We start from the raw sequence: 20,450 nt of genomic DNA, 5'->3' as shown, positions 1-20,450 counted from the left end.
TAGACTATCTCTTTGTCAAGGGTCAGCCTGAGATGTACATTTAAGGTCTTCTGAGAGCCTATGTCTTTCCCTGAGCATGTATGGTCATTTTTAGTTTTCCCTGTAAAAGCAGATTTGAGACAGAGTCTTGCTATGTTGCCCAGGCTGGAGTGCAATAGCACAAGCATAGCTCACTGCAACCCTGAACTCCTGGGCTCAAGCAATCCTGCTGCCTCAGCCTTCCGAGTAGCTGGGACTACAGGCATATACCACCATGCCTAATTTTAAAAAAATTTTCAGTAGTACAGATGAGGTCTCACTGTGTTGTCTTGAACTCCTGGCCTCAAACGATCCTCCTACCTTGGCCTCCCAAAGTGTTGTGATTACAGGCATGAGCCACTGAGCCCGGCCTATGGTACATGTTGACTGGCCTAATCTTTAATGCATGGCTCCCAGACGGGAAAAAAAAAGTGGGGTATAAAAGGGTATTGCCCTTTAAATCCCCTGGAAGTCACAACAGCCAGGGGGTGGGGTGGGGGGGCACTTACAATAGAGGGTTGTACAATAACAATGGCTGCCCACTTCTTTGTTTGCATCTCTGTGACAGAAGCAGCAGTCAGAGGTCAAAGCACATACCCCCGATCTGTGCAATCTCCTGGATGTTTTTGTTTTTTGTTTTGTTTTGTTTTTGAGACGGAGTCTCGCTCTGTCACCCAGGCTGGAGTGCAGTGGCGTGATCTCGGCTCACTGCAACTTCTACCTCAAGTGATTCTCCTGTCTCAGCCTCCTGAGTAGCTGGGACTACAGGCACATGCCACCATGCCCAGCTAATTTTTGTATATTTTAGTAGAGACAGCGTTTCACCATGTTGGTCAGGCTGGTCTCGAACCCCTGACTTCGTGAATCTGTCCACCTCAGCCTCCCAAAGTGCTGGGATTACAGGTGTGAGCCAGCGCGTCTGGCCTCCGGGATATGTTCTTAAAGAAAGTGGGCAAATTCCTCATCTCTTTTTCTTCTCCTGCCCTTTTCCATTCTCTTTGGCACATGGACATGGTGGTGAGCCAACCTGGATCATGCATACACTGGCCGCAACCTAGGGATGGCAGGCCAAGGCAAAAGTAACCTAGGCCACTTGTATAACCTATGGAGCAGCACCTCCATACAAGCACTAACTGCCTATCTTTGTACTGTAATTTATGAGAAAAGAAAAAAGTTCATATTATTTGTCTTAGTTTCTTATTGCTGTGTAACAAACAGTGGTTTTAAAAAGTACCCATTCATTAGCTCAGTTTTGTACTTCAGAAGTCTGGGTATGGTGTAACTGGCTTCTCTGTTCAGGGTCTCATAAGGCAAAAATCAAAGTGTGAGCTAGGGTGTATTCTCATCTGGAGGTTGGAGACCTCTCACCAAAAGCTTATGGTTGTGGCAGAATTAAGTTTTGTGATTGCAGGACTGAGGTCCCTATTTCCTTGCTGGTGGTTAGCCAGGGACCACAGTCAGTTCCCAGAGCCCACCCACATTTCTTGCCATGTGGCCCTTTCCATCTTCAAAGCCAGCAAGAAAACTCTTCCACTTGCTGACTTCCCTCTCATGCTTCAAATCTCTTCCAGAAGAGCCCTCTTTTCATAAGGACTCGCTTGATTAGGTGAGGTTTATTCCAGACAATCTCTCCTTCTTAAAAGTCATCTGTACCATGCAATACAATATAACCCAATCGTGAAAGTAACATTCATCATATTCATTGTCCTGGAAAGTATGTAGGTTATGTACAACAGAAGGCAACAACATTGGGGGCCATCCTAGAATTTTGCCTACCACATTATTTAAGCTCTGGCTTCAGGTATCTGCTGCTTTAAAAATGGTTTTTGATAAATATAAAAATTTACTAAATTTATTTTTTTAATTGTGGTAAAATACAGATAAAACTTGCCATTTTAACACATTTTAAGTGTATGGTTCAATATTAGGTACATTTACATTGTTGTGCAACTATCACCACTATCCAACTCCAGAACATTTTTCATCTTCCAAAACTAAAATTCTGTACCCATTAAATAATAACTCTCCACTCTCCCCTCCCTCTAGTCCCTAGCAACCACTATTCTATTTTCTGTCTCTATGAATTTGACTATTTTGGATGCCTCACATAAGTGGAATCACACAATATTTATCCTTTTGTGACTGATTTATTTATTTCACTTAACTGCTACATACTTTTGAAATTAAATTTTAATACACATCAAAAACACTGCTGTGTGCAGTGCCTCATGCCTGTAATCCTAGCACTTTAGGAGGCCAAGGCAGGAGAATCACTTGAGGCCAGGAGTTCAAGACCAGCCTGGGCAACATAGCGAGACCCTGTCTTTACTTAAAAAAGAAAAAAAGACTGAGAAGGAAGTACTAGTGCGGTAGGAAAAAAAAACAGGAGAATACATGAACTGTAGAAGGGCAATCAAGAGAATAGTGTCCAAGAAGAAGGAAATAATATACTGGGTTAAATATACTGGGTTGAATGCTGCTGGTTCAAATAATACACTGAGGTCAAGTATGATGAGAAGTGAGAATTGACCACTCATTCTGGCTACACAGAGGTTACTGGTGACCTTGAGAAGAGCCTAACAATCATTCAATCTAGAAGTAGTAGTAGTATATGATCACAATAGTTACTACTGTTATGGATTATTTTCCCATAATATGAGAATTTTGGAGTCAAGCTGAGTGAAATAAAACTGTGCCCAAACATGATCTCTTTGGTGTCAGTTTCCAAGTAATTTCATAATGAAGTGGAACTAAAAAAATATTTTGAGGAAAAACACATAAGAAAAAGAAAAAGATTCCCTATATGTTGTATGTAACTATCTACTGGGATCATTTACTCAATTAACAAATACTTATTGAGTGCCTACGTAGTGCCAGGAATAAATTTTATTATAACTGAATGTTTCCTTAATTATTAATATATAAAAGGTTAAAAATGGTTAGATATTAGAAAAATTTGCAATGGTCCATAAAGATAGTATGTCTATTGGGCTAATCTTAACCTAAGCAAATAAGTAATGAAGCTAATGCCAATCAAGGCCTTTAGAAAATTTGATTCTAATAAAAATCTGATGATAGCATTCAAAGGAGAAGCAAATGTCTGAGAAATCAAGAGCAGATAGCAACACCTTTCTTCTACAGAAAAATCGGTTTCTAAATTTCTGTTACCTAGAATATAACAACTATTTTTACGTAAAAATAACTGACCACATAAACGTTCAATTTATAAAACCAACCAACTTCCCCCCTTATAAAAAACAAGTTACCATTTTATTTTACTTACACATATTTATTTTGTAATTGGTATTAGATATTCAAAAGGCAGCTTTTAAAATCAAACTAAATGGAAACTGCCTTAGATACATAATTCTTGGGAATTAGCTTAAAATCTGCCTAAAATGAAAATCTTCTCTAGCTCTTTTGACTGTAAATTTTTGACTCTTGTAAAACATCCAAATTCATTTTTCTTGTCTTTAAAATTATCTAATCTTTCCATTTTTTCCCTATTTCAAGTCAATTTGCTTCTCCAGCCTCCTCATTTCCTAGCTCTTATCTACTATTAGTAAGTGGCTTTTTTCCTAAAAGGGAAAACAGGAAGAGAGAATGGCACACAAAACAAACATTTTATATTTATATTTCTACCTATGTAATAAAATAGCATTTTGTGAGGCCAGCTCAAAAGAAGGCTTAGATCCTTTTATGTTCATTTTAGTCACTAAACGATATCAAAAGTGCCAGAATGCAAGAGGTTTGTGAACATTTATTCAAAAGCTAATATAAGATATTTCACACACTCATCTTTCTGGATCCTAATTTCCTTTTGTCATCAGTCATTAAAAAAATTTTTAATCAATATTTTTGTTGCTTATTTTAATAGCAGTCACTAAACTGGCTTAGATTTTATACTTCCAAGAGAATAACTATAACAGTGATATTTTATTTATTAGGAACATGAAGAATTGATGACAACTGAATTTCCCTATATTTTCCTTTCTAACATAAATATTGCAATTTTCTCTTAAATAAGTCTTATATAACACACTTTCTCTTGAAAAGTAACATTTAATAGCTCTCTGGGACAGCCTGGGACTATTACACAATGTAATCAGAATGAATCATAGTCATTCACTTAAATTGAAATGGGCTGAATTTATGAATGGATGATCTGTTATAATTCATTTTTACAAACATGACTCATTAATGTTTCAAAGCTAGTATTTTGAGCGACTCTAATTAAACTCATGTTTTCATATTAAAAGGGGAAGTATAAAGAGCAAATTTTAAAATACAATCATGATTTCCACCAGTATGAAAAATAGTTACCTATGCTTCAAAGAATTTTCTAATGGAAGTTAAGGTTGTTTAAGTAATGTATAAACGACAAACTTCTCCATGGTTTAGTTTGCTAATTATGAAAAAAGTAAATAGTCATATGGGAATAAAAATCTACTACATGTGGTTTTGACTTGAGTTACTTTTAATTTCAGTAGAACTTGGTCTGATCTGCTGTAATGCAAAGTCAGTGGGCAAAAGATAACCAGTGATCTTGTAAAAAATTCTTATAATATCAATCTCCATATTATTAAAATACATTTAAGACATGGTATGTAATTAGTATAGTTATGAATATGTAACTATTTGAGAGCTGGTAGAAACTTGTAGAATCTAAATTGCCCTAGCCCACCCTCATTTCAGTATATGCATAACACCAGCCAGAATTTAAGTAAATTACCTAGGGCTATAAATTAATAGCATTTTAGGCTTGTGATGAACCTTAAAAGGCATGAACAATCCCCTCAAAAGAAATAAACCATCTTCTATAACACCACCATCAAGTGAAGAGCCAGCAGATGCATTACCACCTACAAAGATAGATGGGAGAGGCTGGGTGCAGTGGCTCATGCCTGTAATCCCAGAACTTTGGGAGGCTGAGGCGGGTGGATCCCCTGAGATCAGGAGTTCAAGACCAGCCTGGCCAACATGATGAAACCCTGTCTCTACAAAAATACAAAAATTAGCCGGGCATGATGGCAAGCGCCTGTAATCCCAGCTACTTGGGAGGTTGAAGCAGGAGAATCACTTGAACTCAGGAGGCAAAGGTTGCAGTGAGCCGAGATCGGGCCATTGCACTCCAGCCTGGGCAACAGAGTAAGACTCTGTTTCAAGGGGAAAAAAAAAAAAAAAGATGGATGGGAAACTGATCACTCCTAACCCTCCTTTGACATCTCCGTTTATTACAAAGTTCTTCATGCTAAGCTAAACTCTGTTTTCTTTTAACTTCCACCCACTGGTTCTAGAACCCAGGTCAATTTACTCCCAGACCTGTGCCTTTAATGATGCACCATTAATTCTGTCACATAGTCTGTTACTTCTTTAAAGTTTTATTGTGATTATAGGAAGAAATGGTATACATGTAATATCTCATGCCTACTGTTATAGTAACTGCAGCAAAAGTTGTAGTGACTATGATCTAAAAAACAATAGACACAACTTCTGATAAATTTCAGAGGTATTTCTAATATCAAAGCCCTGAACTATCAAGTCATGAGGCTGAGGTGTCTCAGAGATTCCAGGATATCAGAGCAGGTTACTAGGAGTCTTACTTGCATGAGGACTCTACATTCCTCTCTCCTCCCCAACAAAGACATCCTGAGAGAAGAGGGCTTTGCTTATGTCTTATGGGCATAAGGATTTACATTAGAACATGAGAGAAGGACAAGGCCAGGAGCTCCAACTTTTGCAAGGCAAATAACTTACCATGAGGTAACAGAGTTGTGATTAATGGGATAGAGGCTCAGGGTTTATAACTATTTAACAAAATACTGGCTTAGTCTAGGGACTTGCTAAAAAATGCTCTGCAAAGGAGATGGCAGGTATTCGAAAAAGTTGACTAATTGCAGGAATGAGGATGGACGTGTGGTTATAATCATCATGATCCCACAGCACAGAAAGGGAGAAAATGGTTACTAACTGGTTGGGACATACCATCCCTTATGTTCAAAAAGCCCTGTAATGGCAGGAAGAATCAGGATCAGGTACTTGAGGAAATGAGGTGAGAGTAGAAAAGCAATGAATAGCAGCAGCATTGAAAAAGAAAAGTCAGATAGAGGAGTTGACAATAACTGCCCCAGAAGCACCGGGGCTGGTTACTTCTTTAATGAGGGGACAGTAGAAGCAAGAAAGGATAAATAAACCCCTACTGGCAGAAAAAGCCATACCAGCAACAACAATGAGGAGAAAACATCAGTAACTCCTGAGAAGCTGTTCTGAGCCACTTGAAACCAAAAGGTTAGCAATAGGACTTCTAGGTGGAGCCTGATCATACTAACTCTAGTAGGTGAAGAGGTTCACAATCAACACACTCTAGTACTGCTAATTAGGTTCTTGTCTTCCCCAAGTAGCGTGAGGTATGAGAAAACAAAGGTGATACCTCTCAGAAAACTTGAATTCACCTTGATACTTTTTCTACACAAGAGTCAAATCATAAGAAAATAAGCATAAACCCAGAATTTTTGGTCAAATGATCACCACCCAGGTGATATCTGTGGCTCACCATTTACATATTTAAATCAATATTTTCATATAACTGTATAATCTTAAATGGTGCTCATATTGAAAACTCTGAGGCACTAAAATATCCCCAAGTATGAAAAGTATATTTTTGGTATATAACAGTTGCCAAGGCAAGCAAGTACTGTACACAAATAAAAATATTTTAGCAGTTCTTTTTAACATATTGACAGAATGCCCACTAAGCAAAAGGCATTATTTTAGCACAGATGATAAAAGATGAAAGAGGCAATTTCTGTTGTTAAAGAAACAAAATGGAAGATAATACTCCACTTCAGTTAAGTAAGGTTTTTGTACCAAAATAAAGACGGCATTATTATTGTTCCTGCCCCTATAAGATTTAGAATGTAGTGGAAGTTTCTCTCTCAAGTATTTATTTCACCAGTAGTGGGTATTAATAAATTAACTAGTTGATATACTATTTATAGGTCTACCATGAACAATAACCATTCACTAGCTCAATTACCTTATAAAATGTGCCTGTGCACAGATAGACTTGTTAAATTTAAGACGCTCATTCAGAGTCCTCATTCCCAGAAGTAACTAAAGAGAACTCAGTTTAATAAACAGATTATTCTGGAATCAAAGCATCTTTAGTTACAGTAACTGCTGGAATTCACCTAATCAAAATTACCTTTCTATGCTGGAATTACTTTTATAATATCATCCAACCAGGGTATGAACACATATAAAGATGGGACACTGTTATAACAAACAACTCCATTTTAATACAGCCATAGCTGTTCTTCCCCGTGTCAAAATCTGCTTCCATAGCCGGGCATGGTGGTGAATGCACCTGTAATCCCAGCACTTTGGGAGGCCGAGGCAGGTGGATCATGAGGTCAAGAGCTCGAAACCAGCCTGGCCAATATGATGAAACCCCATCTCTACTAAAAATACAAAAATTAGCCAGGTGTGGTGGTACACACCTGTAGTCCCAGCTACTTGGGAGGCTGAGGCAGAAGAATCGCTTGAACCCAGAAGGTGGAGGGTGCAGTGAGCTGAGATTACACCACTGCACTCCAGCCTGGGTGACAATGTGAGACTCTGTCTCAAAAAAAAAAAAAAAAAAAAAAAAAATCTGCTTCTTTATAACTCACCTGTTCATGTCTAAATTTTGCCCTCTAAGGTGCAGAGAACAATGTATTCCAAGTCACTGCCCTCTTTTCTAGGTTAAACATCCTTCACGCATTTCTATAGTGTTTTATAAAGATGATTTCATGCTTCTATGATCTCCTGGTTATCTTCCTTGGGACAATCCCAGTTTGTCAAAACTTCTTTTAAACATGTTAAAAGAATACCATCTAACCAGCATACACCACCATCTGTTTTAAACTTGCATTTCTATTTTTGCAGTCCAAGATTTCATTTGTTTTCCCTTTTGCAAATGGGATTCAATAGATGACTCATATTTAGTTCTAGTTCTGCTAAAATAAGCAAGTTCTATTCATAAAGTTGTCTTCTCTTGCACTGCAGTGGACACTGTCATTTGTTTTAGTGCATAGAATCTGAAGTCCCTTTGTGTGTTTGAGGAGTCTCCTTGGTGTGAGATAAAGACCATCACTCCTACAGATGCTGATAATTTGGCAGGCAGTGGTGGGTGGCTACACAATTCCTGTTGCAGAAGTGGTATCTGTGCTAGAAGCAAGTAATGCTGAGTTCTTAGTGGAGGAGGGGAAGGGGTATAATCATAGCATTGATGATGACTTCCTAACTAGACCACCTCTGTGTGGATGCCCTTTTTATCCTAGTTGGGCTCTGACTCTTCACTCTAATACATCCCCAGATTGTGCACTGTCTGACCATGCTGGGAGTCCTACAACCCAGGTCAGGCTACCCCTCCACACAGATGGCCTCCTCACTCTTGTTTGAGCTCTGATTCCCCATGCTGGATCATTGCATTGCATCAGTGACTGCCTCATCCTGCTCAAGTTCTTACATGCCACACTACATGCCTTCTTGACGATATCCTCCTCAGCCTTACACTCTGACTCCCTATACCAGGCTGCCTTCTTGTGTGAATTCCCTTTTCACTCTGCTTGGGCTCTAACTCCCTATACTTGGCTATTCTCTGATGTGATATGGTCCTCACTCAATTAGGGCTTCGACATCCTACTCTGGGGAACTGCAGCTCACCTCTCCCATTCCCACTAGTGCACTGCCTATATTGTTCTGCCTCACCTAAGAGCTTCAGGACTGAGCTATTAGGAAGGAAAATGAATGAGGACAGGAGGAGTCTCAATATCATCTTAAACTCTTTTGTGTTTTATAGGCAAGATTAAGTTTCAAAAAAGGAACCCCAACTAATACACACTATACAGTACCTGTATTTTTAAAATCAAAATGTAGAACTTTATATTTACTTCTATTAAATTTTATCCTGTTGCGTTTTTTTGTTTTTGTTTTTGAGATGGAGTCTTACTCTGTCACCCAGGCTGGAGTGCAGTGGCAGGATCTCAGCTCACTGCAACCTCTGCTTCCCGGGTCCAAGTGATTCTCCTGCCTCTGCTTCCCGAATAGCTGGGATTACAGGTGTGCGCCACCACATCCAGCTAATTTTTGTATTTTTAATAGAGACAGGGTTTCATCATGTTGGTCCAACTGGTCTCGAACTCCTGACCACAGGTGATCCGCCCACCTCGGCCTCCCAAAGTGCTGGAATTATAGTGAGCCACCGTGCTGGGCCTATCCTATTGTTTTTGACCTATCATTTCAATATGTTCTGATCTTCTTGAGTTTGACATTTATTAACGTTAGCAACTTTCTGACACTTAAACATTTCATAAACATGTTTTTATTTTTGTTAAAAAAAAAAAAGGTATTGATTTAACATGCTCAAAAGAAAGCCCTGGAGAACAAAATCCTGAGTAACACAACATGAGACAAAGTTGCAGACTGGCAACGGTCTGATGATCAAATTTTATTTCATCTTCCCATAAAGGTATATAAGAAAGTCTGACAAATAAGCTTGAGAAAATAAACACTGCCTGTTCATTTTTGTCCCTCACTGAATACTGAGTAAGTGAATGGATGAAGAATATAAGGTCTTTGTTTTTGTAGAACCCATGTTGCAGAAAAATTATGATGTAGATGTGGTTAATCCATGATCAATGTAATTAGAGACCATATCTGATGTAGGTCTTGGGTTCTATGGTTCCACAGATATAAGTAATATATCCCAAAAGATATGGCCTAATAATATCTTCTCCATGACAAAATTATGTTCTAAGTCCTACATGATGTGTATACACACAGACACACATTATTTACATAAACAAGTTTAAGACACGATATATACTGAATATAATCTGACTGTTATAATAATAAGTGGCAAAGTTTGAACTCAAACCCAAGTACCCTTTTGCTTAACTACTGCCCTATTAGATTAAAAGTATTAAATAATCATCAATATTTTTGCTTGTCTTTCTAAAACATAATATTTGAAGGAGCCAGAGCATATAAAAATTATTCATGCATAGCTCATCTGTATATTTTTTGCTTTTCATAATTTTCTCTCTTACATGTAGTGGCATGGAATCACACCAAAGTAGAAGTGCCATAACAATGCAAAACCCCTAGATAGTTAATACATTCTTACTCGTTAGCTCCATTTATTCATTTTGAGGTATCACAGACGAAAAGAGAAAAAGCCATACCTGCCTCTCACAAGGAGGGTTTTTAGGTACAACTGTTGGCTATAACAGATCTACTTGTTTGACACATATAAATGCTCAAGAAACATCTGTTGTTTTCTCTTCTTCACTCACCTTAAACATTTATTGAGAATCTCTATGTGCTAGGTGCTATGCAAAGCATCAGGGCTACAAACATATGTAAAAATATCTGCCTTCAATTATTTCTGTATGTGTATCTACAGCTAAAAGAGGAGAGAAACTAAAGCAAGGGCTTCACAGAACAGATGATATCTAAAGGAGGAACCAATTTGTCATCAGGAGAGCCAGCTCTACACAAGATTCTTAAGTGTTTACTACATATTCTCTATGAAATATGCTTCTATGACCTTCCCAGTAACCCAAATTTAGAAATCTTGCCTAATTCCCTATTTTTCATAACTCTTCACAAAATAAAACTAAGAAGGTAGTCTTTAGCACATGCTACAAAGATCTATTAATATAAAACCTAAAATTTCCCCATTCAATAAATTTTTACATTTCTACATACCAGTTACGATGCAAAAATACTTAATTTTCACAGTATCTCTTATTATACAAGACAATGTGTTGACATGCTATCAAAGCACTTCACTATGAAAACATAAGAACAAGTTAGATCATTTCAAAATACCTCTCAGCAGAAAAAACCTGAGACAGACTCAAGCTAGCACTCATTTCAAAAGTAATCAAGAATTTAAGTTAAAACCAGTGAATAATGGTTAAAGAAGGGGGAAAAAATGAGGTATGGGTTCATATCAGGAAATATAAACAGATTTAACCAATGACCAAAATGGAAAAGTAGCAAAACAGAAGACTACACTTTTAGATATTTAAGAGTGGTGCCTTATCCAAAAGGACATGAAATAAGGTAAAGAACTAAGGGAAGACAGACATCAAATTCTGAAGAGGACTCAGAAAAAATGGTATGGGACAACAGAAAATGATCAAATCAAAAGAACAATGTAGATATTTTTAATTCTTTTCATTAAAAATATGAAAACTGTATTTTTTGAAACAAATATTGGGCCAGGTACAATTGTCCATGCCTGTAATCACAGTGCTTTGGGAGGCTGAGATGGGAGGATTGCTTGAGCCCAGGAGTTTGAGAGCATCCTGGGCAACATAGTGAGACCTCAACTCTATAAAAAATTAGCCGAGCATGGTGGCATGCACCTGCAGTCCTAACTGCTCAGGAGGCTAAGACAGGAGGATCACCTGAGCCCAGGAGTTTGAGGCTGCAATGAGCTATGATTGTGCTACACACTTCAGCCTGGGTGACAAAGAGACCCTGTCTCTTAAAATAGAAAACAAATAAATGTGGAAAAGTCCTTGTTTCTGGCCCACAGTGATTCTTCCCCAGTCCCTACCTTTTTTCTTCCTTTTTATAGGGTGAAGGGAAGAGAGAGCAGCTCAGGAGTGTATTTGAAAGATTACATGTTATTATTTTATTTAACATTTCTAGATGATGTTTGTAGTAGGAAGACTTTTGGTTCAACAGGTACCACATATTTACACAACTTTTTAGCAATTCCAATCTCTTTGTGGTTATTCAAATAAGTCAAGTCATTCTTTCCTTCTGTTGCTTTTGAACACTTTCCCTCTGTCTAAAGTGCCTTGAGACCCTTTGTCCATCTGGCCAACTGCCATTGTTCTTCAAGAAGGCTCATGTGTCACTTTCTCCTGGAATAATTTTTTCTTTATATACCACTGAATGTTATAGTAACCCTCCTTCTATGCTCCCATAACACCCTATGTGTATCTCTTTTTATACTGTAATAAAACTTAATTTTCCCTTTTTTTCCCCTATGACACTGTTCTTGAATGTTAGGAACTTAGTTTTAGCTTTTCTTTGAATGTCCAGCAACTAGCACAGTATACCTCAGTAGATACTTAGAAAATTCATAGAAAAAAATAATTAGCAATTTGTCTTTCCAGAATGTATGCTATACAGTAGAAAAACTACTGTATTGAACTCTGCCCATAACTAGCTGTAACTCACAAAATCTGAGCCTCCAATAAAATAAGGTAATTATTTAGATCTCTAAAGTTCTCTGTGATTCTCAACCTAGTTTTCATTTCTAAATATTCTGAACAAGTAATAAAACTACTTTTAAAAGAATGGTCTTTAATTCAAATACTTATTAATTTACACAGCTCTTATCTCAATTCGTTAGGTTTTAATATAGACATTTTATTAGTATAGTGGCTGTCAGAGAACAGCTTTCCTAACTTGACGGCCTTAGGGCTATAATGATCTATGTTTCTCTCAACTTCACTGGCATATGTTTTTCTTCCCTTAAGAATTTCTCTTTCTCCTTGTTATCTGTTGCCTCCACTTCTATTCATAATCTCACTTTTTACCTAGATCCAGAGCTAGTCCACGAAGGGGCTTGCCATATGACAGAAACTAGTGATGGCAAAGTGGAAGAAAATGAACTCCAGAAGCCTTTTCTTGTCTTCTCTTGCTCAGAGTGAAGGCATATTGATTTTACAAAGACTTCAACCCCAGTTCCCTTGCTCACTACTATTCCTTCCACCCATATTCCATCTTGTAATTTTGGACAGTCAAAAACATAAAGAGGGGAGAGCCTTCTTATTTTCTGTCTGGTTTCCTTTATCCTTTCCTGTGTTTTTAAAACCTCTACCCAATAATTTTAAAACAGTCTCCAATCTCACAATCTGTCATATGGAGAAAGGAATCTGTTTCCCACTGAAGCAGAGAAATGTGTCCCTGCCTAAAAATATCTTCCCATGGTAGTTAGTTCCTATCACTAAGATACTGTTAGTATTACAGGCACATTATAAATTAGATAGGCTTTTTTGGTCCTGACCAAAGGGGTCACTGCCTCATATAAAATCAATTTAATTGATTTATGGAGGTGGGGTTTAAAGATTGCAGTTACAAATGAAATTTTGAAATATAAGCTACTTATAATTCAGGGTCTGGTTATCCAATCATAAATAGCAGTTTTTGTGTTCTGAGTCACGCTAAAACAGTAATGAGTATCTTCCTCTACAAATGTGTTAGAAAAGATCAATGCTGTATTAGTTAAAATGTATCCACTATAAACAGTATCCACCATAAACAATTTGAAAAGAGATGTACAAATAAACCTAGATGTGTGCTCTGTTAGAAACTTACACTCTATGAAGTACACAGAATAAAATTATTTTCATAAAAACTTAACTGGCAAGTAAAGACAGGCAATGCTTATCATACTGCTTATAAATTCTACTGCCTGGTTTCTTTTAAGTCTATAATATGTGAACTCTTCCTATTTGTGAAATTGCCATAACTGCTGCACAAATGATTTAAATTAACTTAGAGAAATTTTTAAAAAATTTTTACTTCAAGTTCTGGGATACATGTGCAGAACGTGCAGGTTTGTTACATCGGTATACATGTGCCATGGTAGTTTGGTGCACCTATAAACCCATTATCTAGGTTTTAAGCCCTGCATGCATTAGGTATTTGTCCTAATGCTCTCCCTCCCCTTGGCCCGGGGCCTGTTGCAGGCCCTGGTGTGTGAGGTTCCCCTCCCTGTGTCCATGTGTTCAACTTAGAGAGAAATTTTTAACTCTCAGCTATATAAGGTTTAAATGTCAGGCTAAAAGTTTTAATTCTAATTACTGAGCTAATTACTTCTCTGAAAATAGTTAGGTCTATTTCTTCTTTGATTAAACAGATTGGACAGCCTAGGTAAAATGGGGGAAGACAGGAAGTTTGCCTGGGCTAGACAGTCTTGCTTTACATCAGTTGTCTTGAAGTAAGTGTTAGAGTCCTTTCACTCTATTCCAGTTTGAAAGATGACAAAGTATACAGACACCTCATCTCTAATGCTCTTTTTAAATTTAATTTTATTTTGAGACAGGGTCTCGCTTTGTCGCCCAGGCTGGAGTGCACTGGTATGACCATAGCTCGCTGCAGCCTCAAATTCTTGGACTCAAGCAATCTTCCAACCTTATCTCTTGAGCAGTTAGGACAGCAGGCATGCGCCACTATGCCTAATTTTTAAATTTTTTGTAGAGACAGGGTCTTGTTATGCTGCCCAGGCTGGTCTCGTATTCCTGGCCTCAAGAGGTCCTCCTGCCTCATTCTCTCAAAGCACTGGGATTACAGGTGTGACCCACTGCACTTGTCTTCCCTTTTTAAACTAAAGCAATAACTATTAGTTAAATATCCAATATATGGAAGGCCAAGAATTGAAGGGGATACAAAGAAATGTAAGAAATGGTATGTGTCCCCAAAGTGCTTAGACTTTGGCTGGAGAGACTGAATAAAAATTTTATGTTAAACAATACAAAATTTAAATAACTTTAAGAACACAACTAGAAGAAATATTACAAGATGGTATAGTTATTTGGTAAATGAATGGTGCAATAATTGGTATGATGGGGTTTCACAGGTGATGGGGATCACTTTCTATTAACAATAACAATACAGCACTCACCACCACTTATTGAGTGCCTTGTATGTCCCAGGCTGGTTTAGAGTACATTACCTGCATATCAGGAACCCTCACAATTATCCTATAAGGTGTACTATTATTGACAGGAATAAGAATTTTAATGATGAGAAATGTACTCACCAAGAGCTGGGTACAGAGGCTCACGTCTGTAATCCCAGCACCTTGGGAGGCTGAGGTGGGCGGATCACCTGAGGTCAGGAATTCAAGAACAGCCTGGCCAACATGGTGAAACCCCATCTCTACTAAAAGTACAAAAATTAGCCGGGTGTGGTGGCAGGCACCTGTAATCCCAGCCACTTGGGAGGCTGAGGCAGGAGAATTGCTTGAACCCGGGAGGCGGAGGTTGCAATGAGCCAAGATTGAGCCACTGCACTCCAGCCTGGGTGACAGAGTGAGATTCTGTCTCAAAACAAAAAAGTACTTACAGAGGTTAAGTTACATGTACAAGGTCATGTAGCTAGTAAACAGCAGAGGAGCTAGGATTTAATCCTAGGTTCTCTCTCTCTAATTCCAAAGCCAGTTATCTTTTTTATTGCTCTCATCTTCCCATAGGAAGATGGTTCTCAACTGGAGCCAATTTTGTCCCTCAGGGAATATTTGGGGATATCCAGAGACTTTTCTGTCTGTCATAAATGAATGAGTGAGGGTGAATGGCTAGTAGGCAGAGACTAGGAATTCCACTAAACATCCTACAGTTCACAGAACAGTCCCCCTGACCAAAGAAGTGCCTGACCCAAAAGTCAACAGTACTAAGGAGATGCTCACTAAACAAAGACTTTCCAAAAACCTGTTAAAGGTAGGACTGGAGTTCAGTCTTGAAGCACAGGTAGGATCTGAAAGGGGGAGCGGGGGCGGCGGGGGGGGGGGCAGTGGTAATAAGGGTGAATTCCAGATAAGGGAAACAGAACACATAGCACAAGATAGCTTCAAAAGACAGTGAATAAGCCTATTAGAAAAACTGAAGAAAAGCAATTTGAAGGGGAAGTGGGAACAAGACTAAAAAGCTGAAATGATCTTTCTGAAAAACTAAGACACCTGGACTAGATTTGATAAAGATTTCTGAACAGGGAAGAGACATGAACAATATAATATATCAAGAATAATCAACATAATCAGGAAACCAGGGCAAAGAGACTAGTTAGAATGACACTGCAATACTTAAATGCTAAGATATCAGAGTTTATGCTTTTGTGTGGTGGTAGTGAGAAAGAAGGAAGAAACCATAGGCATATACACTATTATGCATTATAAATTTTTAGGGTTTATTTGGTCTCAAATGATTATTCTCAATTACCATTCTTACCTGTAATGCACTGAAACTGTCCATCTTCTCTTCTTATTGTAAATGCTTCTCCTGGGTTAACTTGTACCAGAATAACCTTAAAAATGAGGGGAAGAAGTATTAATCGAAACAAAAAAAAGCAAATCAGAATATAAAAATAGTAACAGCAGATGTAAGCTATTTTACCTTATGAAACTGGGAAGGAAAATGGGGATTACACATTTAAGATGCTGGTTTGCTAAAAAAAAATGTTACATCACTTTTCTGGAGGTTAGACTTAAGCCAAAAGTAAAGGGAATTAAAAAAAGAAGAAAGTGACACACTTTCATTGGAAAGAAAAGTCAATAAACTTCACTCTGAAACAAAGATGGAGTCAAACCACAGAATGTTTAGATCATCTAAGTGAGTTTATCAGTCGCTAAGTATCATGTTCTTCTAAAGTATAAACTGATAGGTAGAGCATGAGTTGAGCGTATCTGAATTAGTATGACATCTTGTTATATTTGAGAATGTGTTAAATTAATCCCACCATTTTAAGTAGTCTTCTTTTTATTATAAAGGTAATACATACCAATTTTACGACATTTGAAAAACAGAGAAAAAACAGAAAACTGGGGAAAAAAACTAAGGTCCTGCTATCCTAAGATACACATTGTTAACATTCTGATAAACTTCTTAGTCTTATTCTGCACAGGATTAATTCCCCCTTAAATTCTAGATACAAGATATTCAATTCTCTATCTTTTTTAAAGTTCGATATTATTAAAAAAAAGACTTCCAAGTTATTACTGAAAATATTTCATCAAAAGATTATACCGTAAATGACTTAACCATTCCTAACTTAAGGAATTTAGGTAGTGTAATTTTCAATTTTACCATTATTGTGAACAATGCTGAAGTGAACGTCTTGGTACGCAGTTTTCACCTCTCTACATCTAGTATTGTTTCCTCGTGATAGATTCCCAAACACAGAATTTTGGTGCTTGTTGCTAAACTACTTTTTAAAAGAGTTTTACTACTTCATGAAGTAACTCAGGAATGGAAAACCAAACATCACTATGTTCTCACTCATAAATGGGAGCTAGCTAAGCTATGAGGATGCAAAGGCATAAGAATGACAAAATCAACTTTCAGGATTGGGGGAGGTGAGGAGAGGGGAGTGTGAGGGATAAAGGACTACAAATTGGGTACAGTGTATACTGCTCAGATGATGGGTGCACCCAAATCTCAGAAATCATCACTAAAGAACTTATTCATGTAACCAAACACCACCTGTTTCCCAAAAACCTATGGAAATAAAAAGTAACAGAAAGGGTTTTATAATACTACTTCAAATGCCTTCTCGTAGTCTATGAGAACACTCTTTTACTACATTGTCTGCAACCCTGAAAATTACAGTTTTAAAATCTTTGCTGCCTTGACAGATGAAAATAGGATATTAAAATATGAGTATCCCTTAACCAAAATGCTTGGACCAAAAATGTTTCCAATTTTGGATTTTTTTTTTATTTATATATATATATATATATATAAAATGAGATATCTTGGGGATAAGACCCAAGTCCAAACACAAAAATCATTTATGTTTCATATATACCTTATACACATAGCATGAACGTAATTTCATACAATATTATTGACTGTGCTTTGATTGCAACCTGTCATATGACCTGTCAGATGAGGTTGGGTGTGGAATTCTCCACTTGTGGCATCATGTTGGTGCTCAGAAAGTTTCCGATTTTGGAGCATTTTGGTTTGTCAGATTAGGGATGCCCAACCTGTACTATTGTTTTAATTTATACTTCTTTGATTGTTATGTCTAAGTTTGTTACCAGCTCTTTTGTAAATTACCTGCTTGTGTCATCTTGCCTGTTAATCTTTTGGGTTTTTAAGTGTTTTTAATGATTTGTATGAACCCTTTGCATATTAAGAATAATAATATTGTACTATAATATGTTGCAAATATTTTTCTTTTTGTTTTCTGCCTTTTCTTTACTATAATTCTTTATTTTCCTGTAGCCAATGTTATTTATTGTTTTCCTTTGTGTTATCTTCTACTGCTTCTATATTTAACTTCATCTACAGCTGTGCTGTCCAATGATAGCCAAGAGCCATATGGCTATCAAGCACTTGAAATGTAGCTAGTTTGTATGGAGATGTGCTGTAAGTGTGAAATAAACACTGGATTTCAAAGGCTTAGTTCATCCAGCCAGAGAAATTAGGCAAGAGACAGAAATAAAGAGCATCCAAAGAAGAAAAGAAGTCAAATTATTCTTGTTTGCAGACAACATGATCTTATACTTAGAAAAACCTAAAGACTCCAGCAAAATACTCTTAGAACTTCTAAACAAATTTAGTAAAGGTGTAGGATACAAAATCAACATACAAAAATCAGTAGTATTAGCTGGGCATGGTGGCTCATGCCTGTAATCCCAATACTTTGGGAGGCTGAGGTGGGAGGATCGCTTGAACCCAGGAGTTTGAGACCAGCCTGGGCAATATAGCAAGACCACATCTGCAATTAAATAATAATAATTATTTTTAAAACTCAGTAGTGTTTCTACACATGAACAATCAATATGAAAAAGAAATCAAGAGGACAACCTAATTTATAATAGCTACAAAAAAAACAAAACACCTAGGAATAAATTTAACCTAAGAAGTGAAAGATCTCTACCAGGAAAACTATAAAACTATAGAACAGCATGGTGCTAGCATAAAAACAGACACAGAGATCAACAGAATAGAACAGATAACCCAGAAATAAATCTACGCACTTACAGCCAACTCATTCTCTTTTTTCTAACTTTTTAACTCTTACTTTTTTCTGTCTTTTCACCTAGCCTTGACATGAAACTCAACAACCAATTCATTTTCATCAAAGGAATCAAGAACATATAGTGGGGAAAGAACAGTCTTTTTAGTAAACAGTGCTCAGAAAATTGGTTTTCTATTAGGCAGAAGAATTAAACTACAGTTCCATATTTCAACATATACAAAATCAGCTCAAAATGGCTTAAAGATTTAAATGTAAGACCTAAAACTACAAAACTACTAGAAAAAAAATTGGGAAAATACTAAAGGACCATGGTCTGGGCAAATATTTTTTTGTTTAAGACATCAAAAGCACAGGCAACAAAAGCAAAAATAAAATGGGATTATGTCAAGCTAAAAAGCTTTTGCACAGTAAAGGAAACAATCAACAAGGCAGCTGGACATGGTAGCTCACATCTATAATCCCAGCACTTTGGGAAGCTGAGGCAGGAGAATCACTTGAGCCCAGGAGTTTGAGACCAGCCTGGGCGACATAGTGAGACCCCATCTTAAAAACAAATAGAAACAAAGTGAAGAGACAACCCACAGAATAGGAGAAAATATCCGCAAACTATCTATCTAGCAAGGCATTAATAACCAGAATATGTAAGGCTCTCAAATGACTCAACAGCAAAAAAACCAAATAATCAGATTTAAAAATAGGCAAAAGATCTGAGCAGACATTTCTCAAAAGAAGACATACAAATGGCCAACAAGTATATAAAAAAATGCTCAACATCACTAATCATCAGGGAAATGCAAATCAAAACCAAAATGAGATAGTATCTTAACCCAGTCAGAATGGCTATTCCAAAAATGTCAAAAAATAACAGATGTGGGGAGGACGCAGAGAAAGGAGAATGCTCTTACACCATTGGTAGGAATGTAAATTATTATAGCCATTAGGGAAAACAGTATGGAGGTTCCTCAAAACACAAACAATAGAACTACCATATGACCCAGCAATCCTACTGCTGAGTATACATCCAAAAGAAAGGAAATCAGTATATCAAAGAGATATTTGTATTCCCACATTTATTGCAGCACTATTCACAATAGCCAAGATATGGAATCAACCCAAGTGTCCATCAATGGATGAATGGATAAAGAAAATGTGGTATATATACACAATGAAATATTTTTCACCCATGAAAAAGAACAAAATCCTGGCTGGGGAACGGTGGCTCACTCCTGTAATCCCAGCACTTTGGGAGGCTGAGGTGGAAAGACTGCTTGAGCTCAGGAGCGCAAGGCCAGCCTGGGCAACAGAGTGAGACCTCATCTCTACAAAAAAAAAAAAAAAAAAAAAAAAAAAAAAAGCCAGCATGGGGGTACATGCCTGTAGTTCCAGCTACTTGGGCGGCTGAGGCAGGAGGATTGCTTTAGCTCAGGAGGTCAAGACTATAGTGAGCTACGATGGCACCATTGCACTCCAACCTGGGCAATGAAGTGAGACCCTGTCTCAAAAAAAAAAAGAAAAAAACAAAAGAAAAAAAAGAAATCCTGTCATATGTGGCAAAATGGATGGAAATTGAGGTCATTATGTTCAGTAAAATAAGCTAGGCATAGAAACACAAATATCACATGTTCTCACTCACATGTGGGAGCTAAAAAAGTGGAACT

General features: G+C 37.3%; 1 protein-coding gene across 4 annotated transcripts in view; it reads right to left on the bottom strand.

Annotated features, from left to right (window-relative positions):
- FNDC3A (fibronectin type III domain containing 3A) overlaps positions 1 to 20,450 on the bottom strand; it is a 227,551-nt gene that overhangs the window by 112,333 nt on the left and 94,768 nt on the right. For all 4 annotated transcript variants that reach the window (XM_024257590.3, XM_063714662.1, XM_024257591.3 and 1 more), the window contains exon 3: positions 16,035 to 16,110. In XM_024257590.3, the coding sequence (XP_024113358.3) occupies positions 16,035 to 16,110 (76 nt within the window). The remainder of the gene's footprint in view (positions 1 to 16,034; positions 16,111 to 20,450) is intronic.

The sequence above is a fragment of the Pongo abelii genome, chromosome 14, assembly GCF_028885655.2.
Source record: "Pongo abelii isolate AG06213 chromosome 14, NHGRI_mPonAbe1-v2.0_pri, whole genome shotgun sequence".
NCBI classification, from domain to species: Eukaryota; Metazoa; Chordata; class Mammalia; order Primates; family Hominidae; genus Pongo; species Pongo abelii.
The sequence above is the reverse complement of the archived record's forward strand: the minus strand, read 5'-3'. Positions and strand labels throughout refer to the sequence as shown.